The sequence below is a fragment of the Alosa pseudoharengus genome, unplaced genomic scaffold, assembly GCF_046254945.1.
Source record: "Alosa pseudoharengus isolate Yale_2024_CS ecotype anadromous, Long Island Sound unplaced genomic scaffold, YU_APseudo_1.1 YU_APseudo_1.1_scf_21, whole genome shotgun sequence".
NCBI classification, from domain to species: domain Eukaryota; kingdom Metazoa; phylum Chordata; class Actinopteri; order Clupeiformes; family Clupeidae; genus Alosa; species Alosa pseudoharengus.
Window position 1 is genome coordinate 34,383,425 of NW_027468674.1, and position 19,486 is coordinate 34,402,910.

Here is a 19,486-nt window from a genome sequence, read left to right on the forward strand (position 1 = left end):
GGTTCAATTGCACGGGAGGGAGGGAGAAGGAGTAGCGAGCTAGCTCTCTGGGCAACAGAAGTGACGTTGCCCAACGTCGCTTACGGTACCGATCCACTTGCACGACCTCTATGTGCACGACACTTCTTTTTGTCGTGTCGCATAGATGTCGCGCTGCCTCCCCACGTTCAGTCGGGTGTGGGCGTTTTGTTTAAAATGTCAGTTACCAGCTCATACTCAGTTCGTGTTTTTCCACAAATGGACCACAATTTTAGGCATGTACTTAACAGTATACAACACATTAATAGCCTAAACAAACTATGCAAGCCATTTCGAAATCTTGTTTTATTTAAACTACTCAATGCAATCTCAAATCCTCACCAGAAACACCAACAGTCAATATATTCATCCAAATCCTAGTTTCGTTTGTTTTATGGACTACTAGGTGGTCGTGGAAGAGATCGTTAAAACATTATTTGTCTTGTAAGCGGAACCAAAGTTTCACAGGCACCGTTGTGGTAGAACAAAGGACCTACAAACTCGTCCTTTCATTGGAGAGTCGCCTCGCGTTCAACGGATTCATTTGCATAAAGCTGGGCATCGGCCAGCTTTTTGACGCACGACATTATTTCAAATGCAGCGCTGCCTTCCCAGAATGCTTTGCGGGCGCGTTAAAGTCGCTTGACGTCACCCATAGGACTAGAGTGGAATGCGACACGACAAAAAGAAGTGTCGTGCAAGTGGATCGGTACGTTATAGCACCTAACGGCTCCTACACACAGCTGCGTGCGTTGCGTTGCTGGAGACGCATCCCATTCACTTTACATGGGCTCACGTCATCCGTTGCCGAACTGAATTGTGGGTCCGTCGCGTCGCGTTTCTCTCGTCGCTTGCGTTGAGAAGTTCAGCTGTTGCTGCACCGACAGACGGCATCGGCCAATCAAGCCAATCTACGGACGGCACCAACCAATCACATTACGGTTTTACTTCAAGTCATTTGCATACCTACCGTCGGGAAAACACCCGCTGCCATGCGTTGACGGAACGCAACTGTGTGTAGGAGTCGTAACGGTACCGATCCACTTGCACGACCCGACATACGAATGGTGTCGCGCTGCCTCCCCTCGTTCAGTCGTGTGTGGGCGTTTCGTTTAAAATGTCAGTTACCAGCTCATATTCAGTTCGTTTTAACGTATCTTAAGTGTTTTTCCACAAATGGACCACAATTTTAGGCATGTACTTAACAGTATACAACACATTAATAGCCTAAACAAACTATGCAAGCCATTTCGAAATCTTGTTTTATTTAAACTACTCAATGCAATCTCAAATCCTCACCAGAAACACCAACAGTCAATATATTCATCCAAATCCTAGTTTCGTTTGTTTTATGGACTACTAGGTGGTCGTGGAAGAGATCGTTAAAACATTATTTGTCTTGTAAGCGGAACCAAAGTTTCACAGGCACCGTTGTGGTAGAACAAAGGACCTACAAACTCGTCCTTTCATTGGAGAGTCGCCTCGCGTTCAACGGATTCATTTGCATAAAGCTGGGCATCGGCCAGCTTTTTGACGCACGACATTATTTCAAATGCAGCGCTGCCTTCCCGGAATGCTTTGCGGGCGCGTTAAAGTCGCTTTACGTCACCCATAGGACTAGAGTGGAATGCGACACGACAAAAAGAAGTGTCGTGCAAGTGGATCGGTACCGTTAGTCTGGAAGCCAGTTTCACTGTCCTGAATCAAGACAAACTGACTGTGTGTTAATATTTTTTTTATTCTTTTCAGTTCAAAATGCTGACATAATGGAGGTTTTCCCTTTGATGTTGTAGCCTATTGTCTATTGTGATGGATTTTTTTTTTGGTTGCATTGTCTAATCAGAGATTTAGTTCACCAATGTCTTTTGGGTATCATAATAAATGCTCTTCACCACTCACTGGACTTGGCTGGGCTGTTGGAGATACATCTGCACTGTTTGACCCGCTGAATCCTCCGATGACGGAAGGTTGGCTGCAGTTCAGGGCAGTCCAATTCAACGGTGAGCATGGTGAACTTCTGTGGCTGGCAAAAAGCACAGCTCTGGAAAGATTCCTGGTCCTTCATATGACGCGGGATGTAAAAAGAGTTGCATTGGCCGTAGCAAAAACGATTGATCACAGTGCGGCTCAAACAGCCCTCCTCGCTCACAGTCTGCCGTAGGGACTGAGTCTTACACCAGTCATTTCTCAAGTACTTGCACTCAGTCACCACTAGTGCCTCCTGACTAGAGGCCAGAAGGGCCTGTTTGTTGTGAAGAGCCTGGCGGCTGGATGTGTTGCCATGAGTCTTGTAGCGTGAAGGAATGGAGCCTTGTGGTTGGTTTGTGTGTGAGCCTGTGGCTGTTAAGCAGAAGACCACTACCAACAGAACCCTACAGTTCATCCTTGGCAGAATTATTGAAGTCCTTCTTGTTTGAGATTTAATTCTTTCTGTAAATAAAATGGAGAGAAAATCATTTTCACTGAATAATGGTGCATTGAGATAAGTCAATGTTTTTTTACTGAATATCAAGCAGTCTGCATCCTGCATGGATGCTTCCTGCAAGGGAGAACATAAATGGGAAAATATCTACCAAATTTGCAGATGTCTTGGTCCAAGCAATTGAAGCGCTTTGCCATTTGAAATTAGAATTTGTTATTCATAATCAAGCAAAAAAAAAGAAGAAGAAATACACACAGCAATGATCACTCATCTTAAAGGTCTTGACCATAACTTGGCTGGTTTGTCATGGTGCTAAAAGCTTAAAGAGTTTGAGCCGTTGTAGTCTGTAAAATGTTTACTTAAACAAGTCAAATCTAATTAATGTTCAAAGAATGAACAACAATTGTTCATTACTATGTCATCTGGTTTTCTTCTTAAAGGTCATTGTCAGTCAGTCAGTTTTATTTAGTATAGCGCATTTAACATGCACAAAGTGCAACCCAAAGCGCTCCACATACAAGACATTGACAAAAGACAATAAGACAAAAAATGCCAGACGGAGCGGCGTAGTCGCCAGCGTTGACACCACATGACAAAAACATTTAAAAAATAACAAACACAAAAGATGCCGGACGGAGCGGCGTAGTCACCAGCGTACCCGTGACACCAAGACATACAAGACAGACAACACAGCAAATTGAAAATAAATAAATAAATTGTATATGATTGTAAATCTTATCTCCCGCTGATATACTGCAGAGTTATGTGGATTTGGTCATATTGTTAAATTATTTTAATTTCTATGAAATCATTGTTGCATTTGTATATTCAAATAGATTTTAACTGACTACCTGTAGTGAATTACCAAATAAATTGAAGGTTCAGCTTCACTTTCTCACTTAATTCAGTATAAATGATGCACAGTTGTAGTAAGAATAGTAAAACCCATGTTTTCCTTCTCCCAAATCCTCTTTACTAGTGCTAGGTGGAGCAGTCACCAGTTATGTGAGAAATAATTAATCGGATCATTAACCCTTTTCTATACTCAAACTACAGAGACTGAGATCTCAAACACACATACTGTAACTAATACTAATTTCTGAACAAAATTATTTTGCTATTTTCCATCTGCTTAGAGCCAATTATACTCTAAACAGTCATATCATGTTACAACTTGAGCTGTCATTCTATAAGAGTAACATAAGTAGGCTGGTTGTTTAGTTGTTAAGTCAAGCCAGTCAGTACTGACATAGAAAATGAAAATAAATCAAATCAGAATATGAATCAGCTCTGAATTAAGTGAGAATATGAATAATACATATGACAGTCTTTTGTAAGTATGTTTTTTCAAGTGGTGTGCAATATTATGAAGAGATACTGAAGGGTATTTTACCTGTGGAGAAAGATGTTCAGATCCCAGGGTGTTTTGGGTGAAGCTATTCCAGAAGAGGTCCAGCTGATCAGATGTTCACGCTCCTGCAGTGTGATCCTCTGGTCCCATCGAGCTGCCTCTCTAGTACTGGACTGGATGTGCCTTGGCATCGCCATCTCCCTTTAGTATGTGGCTCCCCTCTAGTGGTTGCATGAAGTAACACACACAGACGCACACAATGGACCTTCCTGAAACACACACACACACGCGCACACACAAGCTAACACACAACTCATACACAGATGCACACAATGGACCTTTCTGAAACACATACACACACACAAGCTAACACAGAAATCACACACAGACGCACACAATGGACCTTTCTGAAACACATACACACACACAAGCTAACACACGCACACACAGGCACCCACCCACAAACACACATACACAAAGATGATAGTTTTCCCTCTAGATGCTGCTACCAAACTGATGTAATGTTTTTATTTTACCATGTCTGAGTAGGGCTCAAAACATCATATGTGGTGGTTAAAAAACAACATTATTCAGTTAGGGAGCAGTTTGTTGTGTGCAGACATTTGTCTGACATATTTCTGTTCAGCACCTAACCTACCGTAGCGTAACCCCATGGATTGGCATGGCTTTTTGAAATTTACACACACCATCATCCCACACACACACACATTATCCCCCCCCCACACACAACACTACTTCCCCCCACACACACAATTTCATTACCCCCACACACACACACACACACACACACACCATACCCCCCATACACACATACAATATACCTTTTTTAATTTAGTCTTTAGTCTACAATGGTACAAGTCTAGATGTGATGTGTAATGTTACCACTACTTGTGCAATGGGGATATGGACTTGCATTTGGCTTTCACCAAACGTTGTTGCAAACTTGTCTTAGTGAGGCAGTGCACATGTTTAAGCATACAACATGTTTTCATGGTATAGGCAGAGGCAGCATTGGGTGTGAAGCACCTGGTGTTACATGTGGCATTTCTGTGACCTTGTAGTGAATATGACAACTAGTGTGGCTTTAAAACACATTAGAAAATCATGTGTAATAGCATGATTTAATTGTGCAAACTACTCAAGACCATAATTGTTAAACTTGTGTGTGTCATAATGAAGATATACCCTGATGAGCCCACATTAAGATGTAGGACCCGGGCTGCACATTACATTTGCTGCAGCTAGGGTGCGTCTAGATTTCTAGGCTAATGAGGATATGTATCCTGATATGCATTATTTGATAACTACAAAGCATCACATGTTCACTCATTAATACAATGTGCACCATAAACATTATATGGAAACAATTTTGGTTTTCATAATTCAGTTTTTCAAATTGGTCAGTATTACAACTCCAATGGATATTGTGTTTTCAGTGCACTTACACTATATGATTTTATTTTGTTTTGCAGTTCAAGCACATCAAACCACTAAGACTGTGTATATTGTGGTATTGCATCTTTAAATAATCACTGAGTAACCAATGAGAGCTTGTAAGACTTGAAGGCAACCTTAACAGTCTTTTTAACTTAACATGTTTCCAAAATCATTTTATGGCACATAAGCTCGCACTTCCACCATTGTCTAAGCACCGCTCTATAGGTGGTGGCGTGTCTAGGGCACCAGCTGGAGGGCCAAAGAATGGGGACTACTTTATGTTGTTTATTCATCCTTGACCATACTAACCTGCATTCCCTTCGTTTACCAGGGTTCTGTCAAAAGTTACCTCATAACTCAGAAAAGTTGTGGGTTCAACTCCCGGCTTCCACTGTTGTGCCCTTGAGCAAAGTACTTAACCCAGAGTTGCTCCGGGGACAATGTAACAATGCCCTTGTAATATAATTGACGGATGTAAGTCCTTAGGAAAAAGTGTCTGCTAAATGAATAAATGTCACTGAGACCTGGCTTTGTAAAGTGCATTAGGAGAATAATCATAATGACTGATCATGGTGCTAACGAAATATAACAAAGAATTAAATCAAAGCAAACAGAATGATCACATATTAATCAAAAACATCTTTATTTTACATATAATTTCTTCACTTGGGCCCACCCACTTGTCAAATTCTTCCTCTGTCAAATAGCCCAGCTTGATTGCTGTTGCTTTTAGAGTTGAGCCCTCTTTGTGAGCTGTCTTAGCAATTTTGGCGGCTTTGTCGTAACCTGTGAAAAAAGTACATGCTAACATTAGTAGTGTAGTGTCATTACAGGATATAGAAGGTTCATTTTTGAGCTTCTTAGCTTTTAAGAAAACGTTTCTCCCTGATGGGTACACATACCGATGTGTGGATTAAGTGCAGTCACCAGCATTAGGGATTCATTCATCAGCTTATTAATCCTCTCCGTATTTGGTGCAATGCCAACCACACAGTTGTTTGTGAAAGAGACAGAAGCATCTCCCAGCAGCCTTGCAGAGTTCAGCACATTTTTTATCTGGGGTGGGGGGGGGGGGGGTTTAAAGACACTTTCGTCAATAGCTGAGAAAAACATATCATCTTATCATCAAACTACTAAGAAGAAGGTAGTACTAGACCTTGTTAAATCTGGGGAACCTCAACCTCACCACATCAATCATCAACAACATTTTTAATTTTAGTTCAAGTTAGAAAATAGTGGGTTGAATATTACCTGCTGAATAATGAAGAAGGTACTTTAACAACAGCAACAAAATATGAGTAAGGTAAATCTTTTGAATTTTGAATGCTGGAATTAAGTTTAACTATGTTTTAATTTACATAATTGATTCCAGTAATTATTTGTCATTCGTATTGGTATTGAAGACACCAGGCAATAAAGGAAATTCTGATGATTTGACTTCAAACCATGATGAGAAAGACACAACTGAAGTTCGCTGTGAATACATGTTTACACTCTTAAGGGTATAATTCTAATTTGTCTGAGCTCTTAGATTACTATAGTCATGCATTGCATAAGGGATAATGAATGACACAGCGTTCATACGTTTGAGGTGGTAATGCAGCCACGACGCAAAATGGATAATTAACATCTTCATCATCAGAAAAAGCTACGGTTTTCTTTGCTAACTGTCAAGATAGAGTATCCGATGCTTAAAAGGGGAAATCCGGTGTAAAATGGATCTTTTGGAATTAATGGACTCGGGCAGAGTAAACTCCCGTCCGTTACGCATTGGGGAGTTCTTTGCCTCCCCCCTCGTTCATTAATTATTTAAGCTGTTATCCCTTAATTATTGTATTCTTATTAGCAATCTTTTGACCATGAGAAATGCCCTATCGCTACCAGCTACAAACAGGCTAGTTTAGAATTCATCGGATCCCCAAGGAACGTTCGAACTCGTTATCGTGCAAAGCATAAAAATCCATTTTACACCGGATTTTCTCTTTAACCAGTTTTTAACAAATTGTATACCTTAAGAACTAGTAAATAATTATATTAAAAGGGGGTTGAATAATTTTGTACATGGTTAATTGTGATTCTCTGATGTGAATTCAGAGAGTTTCACACCCAAATTTGAGCACATTATAACCACCATAAACCATTTAATGGACATAAAGTTATCATTACACTATTGGTAAAGATTCAGCATTCTCTAGAGTTGGAGTAATAATGAGCCCATCTGAGAAATACAATCTACATACTCTACATACAGTCTACACACATCTACTCCAACCCTGCATAATAAGATGATTCTTCACACTTACTATCATTGGTTTGAAGACATTGAGTTCAAAGTGTCCATTGCTGCCTCCAATAGTGACAGCCACATGGTTTCCCATTATTTGAGCTGCCACCATAGTCATGGCCTCACACTGAGTAGGGTTCACTTTACCTGAGGGAGAAGAACAAAACTGACGCATAAATTGAACATCATGATAAAAGGCTTTTTTCTAAAAAGCTTTTAGTTTCTGTGTTAACCATCTCTCTGTGCTACTAACACTCACTCACTGATGTCACATTCACCTTAAAGGAGCCACACCACCATTATAACAAGACTGCTATTTTGCTGACTAGTTTTGCAGCTGTTCATCATTGGCTTAGGTAAAATTAGTTATTAAATACTGCTTATAAAATACTGTCCCCTTCACTTTTCACAAATGCAATAATAATAATAATAATTCTGAATAATGGGACACCTATGAAGTAGATCTGGTAAAAAAAAAGTTTAATCACCGTTCCATGTCAATGCTGATGAATGGTAACTATAACAACCATAGTAGGACGACGGTTGAGCCTGGAAGCATAGCTTCACAACTATGGAATCAACTGTTAACAAGCTATCTATCCATGCTATCGCTGTTAGGGCCACAGAAAGATGTACAACAAACTGAACAAGTCAGCTTCTTTGTAAACAGAACCGCTTGTTTCCTTTGCGTGCTATAAAGGCATGACTATTGCCTATAGTGGCAACCGGGTGATAAGCGGAGTAACGGCATTCAAGGTGTCCTGTTATATGGAATTAATGGACTCGGGCAGAGTAAACTCCCATCCGTTACGCGTTGGGGAGTTCTTTGCCTCCGCCCTCGTCCATTAATTCCGTATAACAGGACACCTTGGCGGCAGTTATCCCTTACTTATTGTATCGTTATCAGCTACAACAAACAGATAAATATCGGTCATTGTTATTGCCTCTGACATTCCATATCGGTGCATTTCTATTTTAGACAGCATCTCTATTTTAGACATATTTTAGGCATCATTGACTTACCAGGCATGATGCTACTGCCTGGCTCATTCTCTGGCAGGACAAGTTCGCCCAGGCCAGAACGTGGACCTGATCCCAGGAAGCGGATGTCATTGGCAATCTTCATCATACTGACAGCAACGGTGTTTAGGGCTCCGCTTAGTTCTACCAGGGCATCATGGGCAGCCAGTGCTTCAAATTTGTTTGGCGCAGTCACAAATGGCAGACCTGACCATTCAGAAATTAACCAAAACCTTCAGTTAGTTCACCACATGTATCTTGATTTGCTATTTACATTCTGATATTTTTACATACATGTTTTACTGTATCTATGTACTGTATTAGCTTTGTAATACAATTTTGTATTCACCATCTAATTCACACTGAATGCTCCCTTATAAATGGTTTCCTTCAGGATGCCTTGATTGTCTTGATTGTGAGATTTCTTTATGCTCTCACAGAATCCAGTTGTGCAGAAAGCTTTTCTTTCACATTGACACTATTCTTCTGTGCAGTCTAGGGTCAATTTTCCTCTTGCAACCACATCCAAGGAGGTTAACTATCCCACAGACCTTAAACCTCTTCATAATATTTGAAACTGTAGTCACAGGTACATCAAATGACTTGACTTTCATTAATCCACAGGTTGCTTGAAGCAGCCGGCTCAACACACAGGGCGAGTTGACCAATCACAGTTTTGTGCATAAAGTTAAAGCAAAAACATAGCCTACATTTTTAAAATAGTTTTCTTTGTGCATGTTGATTAACTAATGACAGCCTACTATTGTCTGCTCCACATTTTCATAGTCTAATTCTGCATAGAGTTAATTTAATGATGGTAATGATTTAATGATGAAATATTGCTGAGTGTTGATGAAATGGTGGCACAGGCCTATGGTTGTACTGACTCCTTCACATTTTCATGGCCTAGCCTAATTATATAGATATTGTAGTACTTTTTTATATCAGTCTTTGAAAACTGAAAAAAAAATGTCAATGTCAAAAAATCATTTTCGAGAATGAGGATTAAATACTGGACATAGATTAAATAGCCTATTGCTGTTTTTCCTTTGTCTCCCTCACATTTTCATCTGTTCTTACGAGTAGTAGTAAACAAAACCATATGATTTAATTAATGTTATACAAGAACAGAATAGAATTGGACAGAATTGAGTTCAGACTTGAGTTCGGTATTTTGGGTCCGGCCCTCGTCAACAGTCCCAGTTTGTCATGTGGCCCCTTGGGGAAATTAGTTGCCCACCCCTGCATTAGAGCATCTGCAATGCTCCCTTCTCACTACTGCTTACCTGTGAGGGCAGAGACTTTTTCGGCAACCTTCTCAGCAAAACCAATTCGTGTGTTTAGGCCAGTGCCCACCGCTGTTCCTCCAGCTGCCAACTCATACACTCTAGGCATGGCTGCCTTGACCCGCTCTATGCTGTACTTCACTTGTTGGACATAACCACCAAACTCCTGTATGACAGAGAAGCACATTTGTTATCAGTACCAGTGGTCTGGTGAGACTCCTAGGAAATCAAATGAATCAATTAAATTAAAATCAATTTCAATCATGCTCATTTTGACACTACACTGACTTGTAATGCGGAGTCTCTGACATTGCCGATGCATGCCCAGTAATAATAATAATACATTTTATTTAAAGCGCCTTTCATGACACCCAAGGTCACTTCACAAACAAAAAGGTTGTTAAAATTATAGTCATCTCATTAAATGAAAAATAATTAAAAAAATAAGAGTAAAAGTAAAAGTCAGTCAGTCAGTCCATAAGCCATCTTGAAGAGATAGTTAATACAGTACACCTGGTATTGCACTATGCACTGTTGACATGGAAAGACGCATTACCCTTTTCAGTGGTTTTAGACAAATTGGGTACCAACTTAGCTCTAAATGAGTATACTATACAGTACATTGAAAATTGAGGAAAGGGGGAATTCGTACATAGTTTTACTTAAATACTACTAATTTACTTAAATGTATACTAATTAAATAAATTCCTTTGTCTTTTAATGAGTGCTTGATTGATGCTATAATTATTTGCACACACTAAAGCTAAACGATTAATTGCATTTGTGATAATATCGCGATATGAAGAAACACCATTTTCTATCTGCGAAAGCTACGATTACACTGTGCAATATGTCACGTCACCTGGCTCTAGTTCTTTCTCTTGTCTCCTTCCTCTGAGCTGCAACTCTCGCTGGTAACTTTAGGCGAACTATGCAGGTTTTTTAGCTTAATTTACCTTAACAGCTTCTGAGTCATTGAAATGGTTATATGACTTTTTTCGGGTTGAATGGTGGCCGTCTCGCACCCCCCAAGCGTCTGTGAGCAGAAAAACCACCCTTGCAACTTTGGGCTGGCGGGCCGACAGCCTCAGTGTCAGGAAGTATAACGAGTGTAACGAATTGCTTTTACTGCATTTAAATACACATACACGCCAGACACCGGCTAGAACAAGGTAGCGATGGAGTTTCTCATGACAGAGCCAGCAAAAAGAAGCAAAAACCAAGAAAACAGCGAAGAAATTGCCAATACTGCATAATTTCTCTTTAACTTCTCCAGCTGACTATTAAAACTATTAAAACTTCACAACTGTTTAGGCTACACAGTAGCCATTCAACTGTGCTGGTAACTTTGTTTACTAGAGTACAGTGACAGAGGGGGTATTTGTGATATGTTGGTGCCGCAAACATTTCATGTCACAGTTAATTAATTAATTAATGCCTAATGTTATCCGCGAGTAGTTGACACAGCTAACCACCAAAAACCCAGCTGTTCGAACATTAGCTTACAAGCTAAGGTTCTTAGGCTACATGCATGCTGCTAACTGCTGATAACTTTGCCTGTTTGTCTCTGTGATTGACTTTTTTGTGATAAGAACAAACTAGTTAATTTGCATGCATGCGTAATTAACATAATTTGCATTGCAGTGTTGATGATGCTAACCTTTAGTGAACACCAAGCTGAACTGTCATTCGTCTGCATTTTGCACTGCAACAATCTAGTTTGTTACGATTCACGTGCAAGTAGGAAAGGACTGGGTCTGTGTGTATGAGAGAGAGCGGGCCAAGGAGAAGCCGTGTCAGTGCCAATGCATGTAACTAACGAAAGAAGATCATATCTACATGAAATACAAAACAAAATAGAAACATTTAAGAATTATTACATATTTACAACGCTGTAAGTTCAACAATATATAGCCCTACTAATGTGATTGAATTAGTTAAATATAAAATATTTTATTCATATCAACTATCACCTACTGTAATGTCATCATAACATAGGCCTGGACTCCAGGAAGGAACAGTTTATGTTTAATTGATCTAATATTGTGTTGGTCATACTATAGAATAATTAAGTGCTTGTCTTTGTTGAATAATACAGAAGTGAAAGAGCTTAAAAATAATCACATATTATTGCTTTCTCAATACTGGGGGAAGAAATCGCAATTAGATTATTTTCCAAAATCGTTCAGCCCTACACGTATGTAACCTTAGTTTGCATGGTTTGGATTAGTGAAATACTGTCTTAAATTAAATGAATGAAGTCACATTGCTGACAGTCAAAAAGTAGCTCCACAAAATAGTTACACTCATTGAAGACATACTCTTTCCAATTGCCTCCAATTACGCTAGATCCTAGAAAAGGCATATCCCTTTGTTCAAACTACTAACTACATTTGCATCTGCATTTCGTTGTCTTTGTACTTGTACTCTGCACAATGACAATAATCTAAAAAAAATCATTCTCTAACAACACAGTATCTTTTACACAATATAATATAACATGACTGCATGACTGTGCAACCACATCACTGAATAATTTTTGTTTGAGTTTGATTAATCATTAAATGTAAAATCAGGTTTGTAGGCCAAGTATACTTGCGTATACACAGAATTTGGTCTCTGCATTTATCCCAGAGAGAATTAGTGAAACACACAGAGCACACAGTGAACACAGAGCACACACTAACCCAGCAGTGAGCTGCCTTGCTATAGTGGCGCTCGGGGAGCAGTGAGGGGTTAGGTGCCTTGCTCAAGGGCACTTGAGCCGTTCCCACTAGTCGGGGATCGAACCAGCACCCCTTCGGCTCCAAGCCTGAAGCCCTAACCAGTAGGCAACGACTGCCCCCTCTCATTAATATTTGCCAAAAGGAGTGTAATCTTCTCCTTTTTCAAAGTGCTCTGTCTGTGTAACCCCTAAAACACCCTCCCAACTCACAATAAAAATAAAAAAACAATTCAGGGTGGTTGTGTACAGGGTGGTTGTGTCTTCAAATAGGGTTCCCACTCTTATTCAAATGTGAAATTCCCAGATTTCCCTGACTTACACTGACTAAAAAGCTGCATTTCCATGATCTATAATGTATGGAAAACCAGTTTACCTAAATGCTGACCAGAAATACAGTGACAGTATTACTAGAAGCATGTAATTAACCATTGATAAATGGCAATTAAATGTTGAAAATTACACAAACAAAATTCCCTGATATTCCATGACTTTGTCAAAATATGATCGAATCCCCTGCTTCCCATATCTGGCATAGACTTTTTAAAATAGATGATATTTCAGAAATTCCCGTGGGAACCCTGTTGAAATACACCGTTAAATAAACAATAAACTGTTTTATGCAACTGTGTCAAGACAAAAAGCAGACATGGGCGTATGAGATTCTGTACCTGTCCAAGGGAGAGAGGAACGGCATCCTGTGTGTGAGTGCGTCCAATCTTTATTATATCTTTGAACTCTAAAGCTTTGGCAGCCAAGGCGTCATGAAGAGTTTGAAGCCCAGGAAGGACAACCTCATGGACCTCTCTGGCTGCAGCAATGTGCATGGCCGTGGGAAACGTATCATTAGAGCTCTGGAAATCATAAAAACATTCTCTACTAAATATTTCACCTTCCTTTGAACACTTGGCTTAGACACAGTACTTATCAGTTGAAAACATACCTGACTTTTATTGACATGATCATTGGGGTGGACAGGATCCTTACTGCCCAGCTTTCCTCCAAGGATCTCAATGGCTCTGTTGCTAATCACCTCATTGACGTTCATGTTAGTCTGAGTGCCTGATCCTGTCTGCCACACCACTAGAGGAAAGTGGTCATCCAGTTTTCCAGCAGTTACCTAAACAGCACAAAGTCATATATATATTTTTTTTTTTTTAAGTATATTTTTTTGGCCTTTTTATGCCTTTAATGACAGGACAGTGAAGAATGACAGGAAGTGAGTGGGAGAGAGAGACGGGGTGGGATCCGGAAAGGACCACGAGGCGGGAATCGAAGCTGGGTCGCCAGCGTACGGTGCAGGTGCCCCAGCCAGTCGCACCACGGCCGGGGCCACAAAGTCATATATTGAGGGAAAACACCATGTACAGTATTCAGCAAGTGAACAGCAGCGCTACTCCCCTTCCCCATTATTTAGTCAAGACTACGTGACTACACTTTGGGCCTAAACGGGAAAAAATGCTGATAAGATATCTAATAGGGGAGCGAGGCATCATGGCATGTCCGAATAAAAAAAGGCTGCCTTATAAGACACCTTCGTTTTGCCCAATTTTAAAGGCAGCATAGATATATCCTTCATGCTGCCTTCAACGTCCAAAATTCTATTTTATTGTGAGCAATCGAACGTTGCGTTATTCTTCTTTCTGGTATCCTGACAATGGCGTTCTGTGTTGCTATCTGTCCGAAACAAAGTTCGTAGCCGGTACCTTGATGCCTGCTACGGCCAGTGACTCAGTAGAGAGCTGAAGACAGCGAGGCAGCAGACAGCTGCCTTCCGTTTTGTACAGACCCTGTGTGTCAAATTTAGCTAATTCTGCCTTTTAGCCCTCTTGCTGTCTGTTCTCTCTATGTCTGTAGCTCTCAAATAATACTTGTAACTTATCTTTCAGTACCTCATCAGCAGCTTTGACAATTGCCTCAGCAATCTTTGGATCCAAACCATAGTCTGTGTTAACCTCTGCAGCAGCTCTCTTTAGAATCCCAAATGCTCTGATAACCGGAATCTGGAAATGAAATAGATAGTACATAATTAATTGCACAATTTATTGTAGCCCTGTACCCTTTTCAGAAAAGCAATGTATGAACTGTATTATCAAGGGACATTTTCAATGACTTACAGGCATTCTCTCCGACACACCTCCGATTTTGAAATTCATGGTGGATCTGACAGTTTGAGCTCCATAGTACTTGTCACTTGGTACCTTCAGCTCCCCGAACGTGTCACGTTCAAGTCTAAAGGATTCTGAACTTGCCTGGGCAAAATAAATGATGATTTTCAGACATCTGCACATATACTTTGCAATAGGATACTTGTCGTTTGGACCTCGACATACAGGCTATAAATAGTTGAACTAGCAGTTACATCAAGCTTAAAGGTTAGCTAGCTAGCTTTTACCAGAATCAAGACAGCGTATTCTTTACGTTAGCAAGTTAACCAGGAGTCTGATGACCTTGCCCCACAACTGTTGAGGTAACGTTAGTCCAACCTACTTGTACGTTTCGCTTTACGATTCATTTCAATTATATTACACACATCTAACGTTGCAAGTTACTAGAGAACTGCCACAATCACTTGGCATTACGGCTCGTAAACTAAGATAGATCTAACTTACTAGAAGCTACTTGCTAGACTGCCATTAGACTGCCTTGTTAGCTAGGTTAGCGATAGCTAACAATTGCATAGAAAAGGTCATTAGACAATCTCATACGCTAACGTTAACGATATTTTTCAACGAATTAAAAACTCATACCATTCGTGAATAAATGTGTATCACTCCAACCACTGGGGCGCCGTGTATGACACCAACGCCACTCTGCAGACGCAGGAGGTTGTTAAATCGCTGGAGGTTCCTCACTGAGCGATACATGGCGCTCAAACAAGACACACCAGTGCTGGAAGGGCGGAACCAAAGAACACCAACAGCATGGCTCTGTGAGTGGGTGGGATTGTTTAGTATCAGGTTCTTCCGTGGCTGCATGTGATGGGGTACAAGATCAAGGTAACACCAATTCACCATGGTCGGTAAAAAAAATAAAAAAAACATGTTTTGATTTTAAGCAATATTTATGTTGATAATTTATTTTAATCTATTATGTGGCTTCACCTTTTGACTTAACCATGCTAAAACACATCTGGTGAATTCAGCTAACTGCCCTAGATATAACACAAAGCTTATTTTCTCCAAAAAAACGCCCTTTGATTTTATACAATTTATCTATTATGCGGCTTGACCTTTTGACCTACCCATGTCAAACACATCTGCTGAAGTCAGCTAACTGCCCTACATAGTACACAAAGCTTTTTTTTATTTCTTCTTCAAAAACGCACCTTTTGATTTTATATACATTTTTACTGTTAAAAATGCTATAAATCTATTATACGGCTTGATCTTTTCACCTACCCATGTCAAAACACATCTACTGAACTCAGCATGTAGCCTATTGTATAAAATCAATGTAGCATGTTTGTAGCCTATTGTAAAAAAAATCAAAGAGTGGGTTTTTGGGGAAAAGAAGCTTTGTGTACTATTCATGGGTTTCATCAGGTCCCTTTCCACAGGTGTATTAATCAATCACCATGCAGTCTGCATTGATAATTAAGGTGCTTGATTTGATACACCTGTGGAAAGGGACCTGATGAAACCCATGAATAAGGGGCAGTAAGCTGAGTTCAGGAGATGTATTTTATGGTTATGGTTATGGTTATGGGATTTGGCAGACGCTTTTGTCCAAAGTGACATACAAATACAAAAACAATATAATATTTAAAATTTAACAGGGAACAGATTAGAATGTTGGTCAAACTATAATAAGGAGAATAGCAATAATAAACAACAATGTCAATTCAATCTATAGCCTAATAAAATAAGCAATGACAATGAGGGAAAAAATCAATAATAAACAATAATGTCCATTCAATCAATAATATAAAAACAATAACATAGTAAGACTACATTAAGGAGAATATCAATAATAAACAATAAATTAATCTACAGCCTAATGGAAATAAAAGAATATTATACCAACCATAACGCATAAGAAGCGCTTAAAGAACTAAGTGCATGTTGAACAGAAATGTCTTTAGACCCCTCTTAAACGACCCAAAACTATCACAGGAACGGAGAGCACAGGTCAACTCATTCCACCAACATGGAACCACTGAGGAAAAGAGTCTTGAATTAGACCTAGCGTTTATGACTGGTCGACACAACGACGCTCATCAGAAGACCGCAGTGGGCGGTTGGGGATGTACGTCTTGATTATTGAATTAAAATAACTAGGAGCAGATCCAGTCAGTGTCCTATAGGCCAAAGTGAGAGATTTAAATTTAATTCTGGCTACTATAGGGAGCCAATGGACAGTAACGAGGAGATGAGTTACATGTGTCCTCTTTGGCTGATTGAAGACCAGGCGTGCTCCAGCATTCTGAATCAGCTGTAATGATCTTATTACACAAGCAGGTAAGCCAGCTAATAGTTAATTACAATAGTCCAGTTTGGAGATGACCATGGTCTGATCAGAGGACTTAGCTACTCCAAAGTCTTTTTAGGCAAGTCCCTCCACTCGGCGGCCATATGACAACGCTTTTTGGGCACTCGTCGGGCATCCATTTCGGCAGAAATGCGCGTGCGCAAGGCTTCTTGACACCAATCTTGCTCCAGCGGCGAGATCACAACATTGGCACGATGTCTTCACAACACACCATATGATTGGCTCAATGTATTCACATCACACCACATGATTGGCTCAATGTATTCACATGTCGACGTTTTGCCGAGGAAGGGGTGGGATATGTGTAGACAACGGCCATATTGGCGTGACAAACTATCCCCATGCATTTCTATGGAGTATTTTTTGAAAGTCTCTGGCTACTCTCAATGCTTCAGTCACAGACAGAAGAGCAGTTTCAGTAGAATGACGACTCTTAAAACCAGACTGCATAGGGTCTAGTAGATTATTCTGATGAAGAAAGTCACATACTTGCTTGAAGACTTTCTCCAAAACCTTTGACAAGAAAGAAAGAAGGGAGACAGGTCTGTAGTTCTTCACCTCAGTTGGATTAAATGTGCTTTTCTTTAGCAAAGGTGTAACCCTGGTTCATCAAACTGAGCACTTATTTTAGCAACTTTTTCAGTGAAAAATGTTGCAAAGTCATCTGCTGACAGTGAAGTAGTTGAAGGTGGTGGTGGAGGATTGAGAAGAGACTTGAAAGTGGAAAAAAGTTTTAGCATGGGTAAGTCAAAAGGTGAAGCCTTTTATCAACATAAAAATGTCATAAAATCATGGGTTTTTTGACAAAATATGGTTTACTGAACACAAAATGCCACACAGTGCCATCTCAGTCCCCTGATCTAAACTCCATAGAAAAACAGTGGGGTAAGTCAAAGAGGAGAATGCACAAGTGTGGGCCTAGGAAGTTGGACGATCTGGGGAGATTTTGTAAAGACGAACAACAGTCTTAAATCCGTTGCTTTCTATTCTCCATAGGAGAATATTACAAGCTGTTTTATTGGCAAAGGGAGGCTTAAGAAGGTATTACAAGCAGGGTTGCCAATAATTTGGGGGACGTGTTTTTGTTAAAAATATTTATTTCTTTATGATATTTTCCTTTTTTTCAAAATAAATTTGCTTCCCTTCAAGGTTGGATTTATTTTTTTCAATGTGAGACTAAATAAATCGCCAATAGATTATTTTTTATACCGGTTTTTAGTCAACTTTAGCATTGGTGCCAATAATTCTGGAGGGTACTGTATGATCAGTTACTTTACTTTACTTTTAGCCTTTGTAGCCCAAACCATGCTCTTCCTTGTTGAAACCAGGGATTAGAAACGGTTCAAAGAACGAAAACGAAAACTGGAAAAGAACACAGTTTTTGGATGAATGCAACTGAAAACGAGAACAAAACCAATTTCACTTGTTCCAGAGTGAAAACGTTATGCTTTGATTTAAAATGTTATGCTTTGTGTTACCCTCAAATCTTACCGACATGCTTTATCCTTGGGGTCAATTTGACCCCAGCTAAATAAACCCTCAGAAAATGATTATAATTCATATTGTTACCCAGTTTTTTTGTGACAGGTACTTAACAAGAGTGTAATAACCACCATCAAAAGCCCTACAAAACAATCCCCCCCCCCCACACACACCCCTTTATGAACCTTGGAACCCTGGCTACCAATATTGCCCATCCAGTGTCAGCAGCCCAAAGGCTTGCTGTTGCTTCGCCTTTTGACTTATACAGTCCTGCCAAAATGACTTATATAGAATATGCAGGGTTGGGTAGTAACGGATTACATGTAATCTGGATTACGTAATCAGATTACAAAAATCAAGTAACTATAATCAGCCCAGATTACAATAAAAAAATTGTGTAATCAGATTACAGTTACATTGTTGGGGATTACCTGATTACATTTTATCATGCAAGCAATGCAACTTTTTAATGATAGCCTAGTTATCTTTTAATTCGACAAGCTTCGGATTTGCTGGTTCGATCCCCGACCAGTAGAAAAAATGTGGGCGGGGAAAGTGGTTGAGCACTGCTCTCCCATGCCCACATCCACGGCTGAAGTGCCCTTGAGTAAGGCACCTAACCCCTCATTGATCCCCGAGCGCCGTTGTAGCAGACAGCTCACTGCTCCGGGTTGGTGTGTGCTTCACCTCACTGTGTGCTCATTGTGTGCTTCACCTCACTGTGTGTTCACTGTGCTTCACTAATTCGTGGCTTGGGAGACCAAATTTCCCTCACGGGATCAAAAGAGTATCTATACTTACTTACTAACTTATTTACTATTTGGGCAGGTCTCTCGGCACACTGCCTGATCTTTTCCTCCTAATCTTAATGTAGCCTCTTGTTTTAGTGTTACCGTTTACTTTGAGAAAGTCACCAGGTCCCCCTGGTTGAAAAACATCCCAAAGGAATAAT

The 19,486-nt window shown here is 40.0% G+C and overlaps 2 protein-coding genes across 2 annotated transcripts; both read right to left on the reverse strand.

Moving 5' to 3' along the window:
* Window positions 1–1,906: 1,906 nt before the first annotated feature.
* On the reverse strand, window positions 1,907–4,984 carry grem2b (gremlin 2, DAN family BMP antagonist b). The gene is made up of 2 exons (XM_076298841.1): window positions 4,958–4,984; window positions 1,907–2,236 (listed from the first exon to the last, which is right to left on the reverse strand). Exons 1-2 carry the CDS (start codon window positions 4,982–4,984, stop codon window positions 1,907–1,909), a joined length of 357 nt encoding a protein of 118 aa, XP_076154956.1.
* Window positions 4,985–5,853: 869 nt separating this feature from the next.
* fh (fumarate hydratase) lies at window positions 5,854–15,451 on the reverse strand. Its single transcript, XM_076298701.1, has 10 exons — window positions 15,312–15,451; window positions 14,679–14,813; window positions 14,454–14,564; window positions 13,505–13,681; window positions 13,233–13,415; window positions 9,840–10,005; window positions 8,557–8,760; window positions 7,553–7,680; window positions 6,152–6,305; window positions 5,854–6,035 (listed from the first exon to the last, which is right to left on the reverse strand). Exons 1-10 carry the CDS (start codon window positions 15,426–15,428, stop codon window positions 5,869–5,871), a joined length of 1,542 nt encoding a protein of 513 aa, XP_076154816.1. The 5' UTR covers window positions 15,429–15,451; the 3' UTR covers window positions 5,854–5,868.
* Between the last annotated feature and the right edge of the window lie 4,035 nt (window positions 15,452–19,486).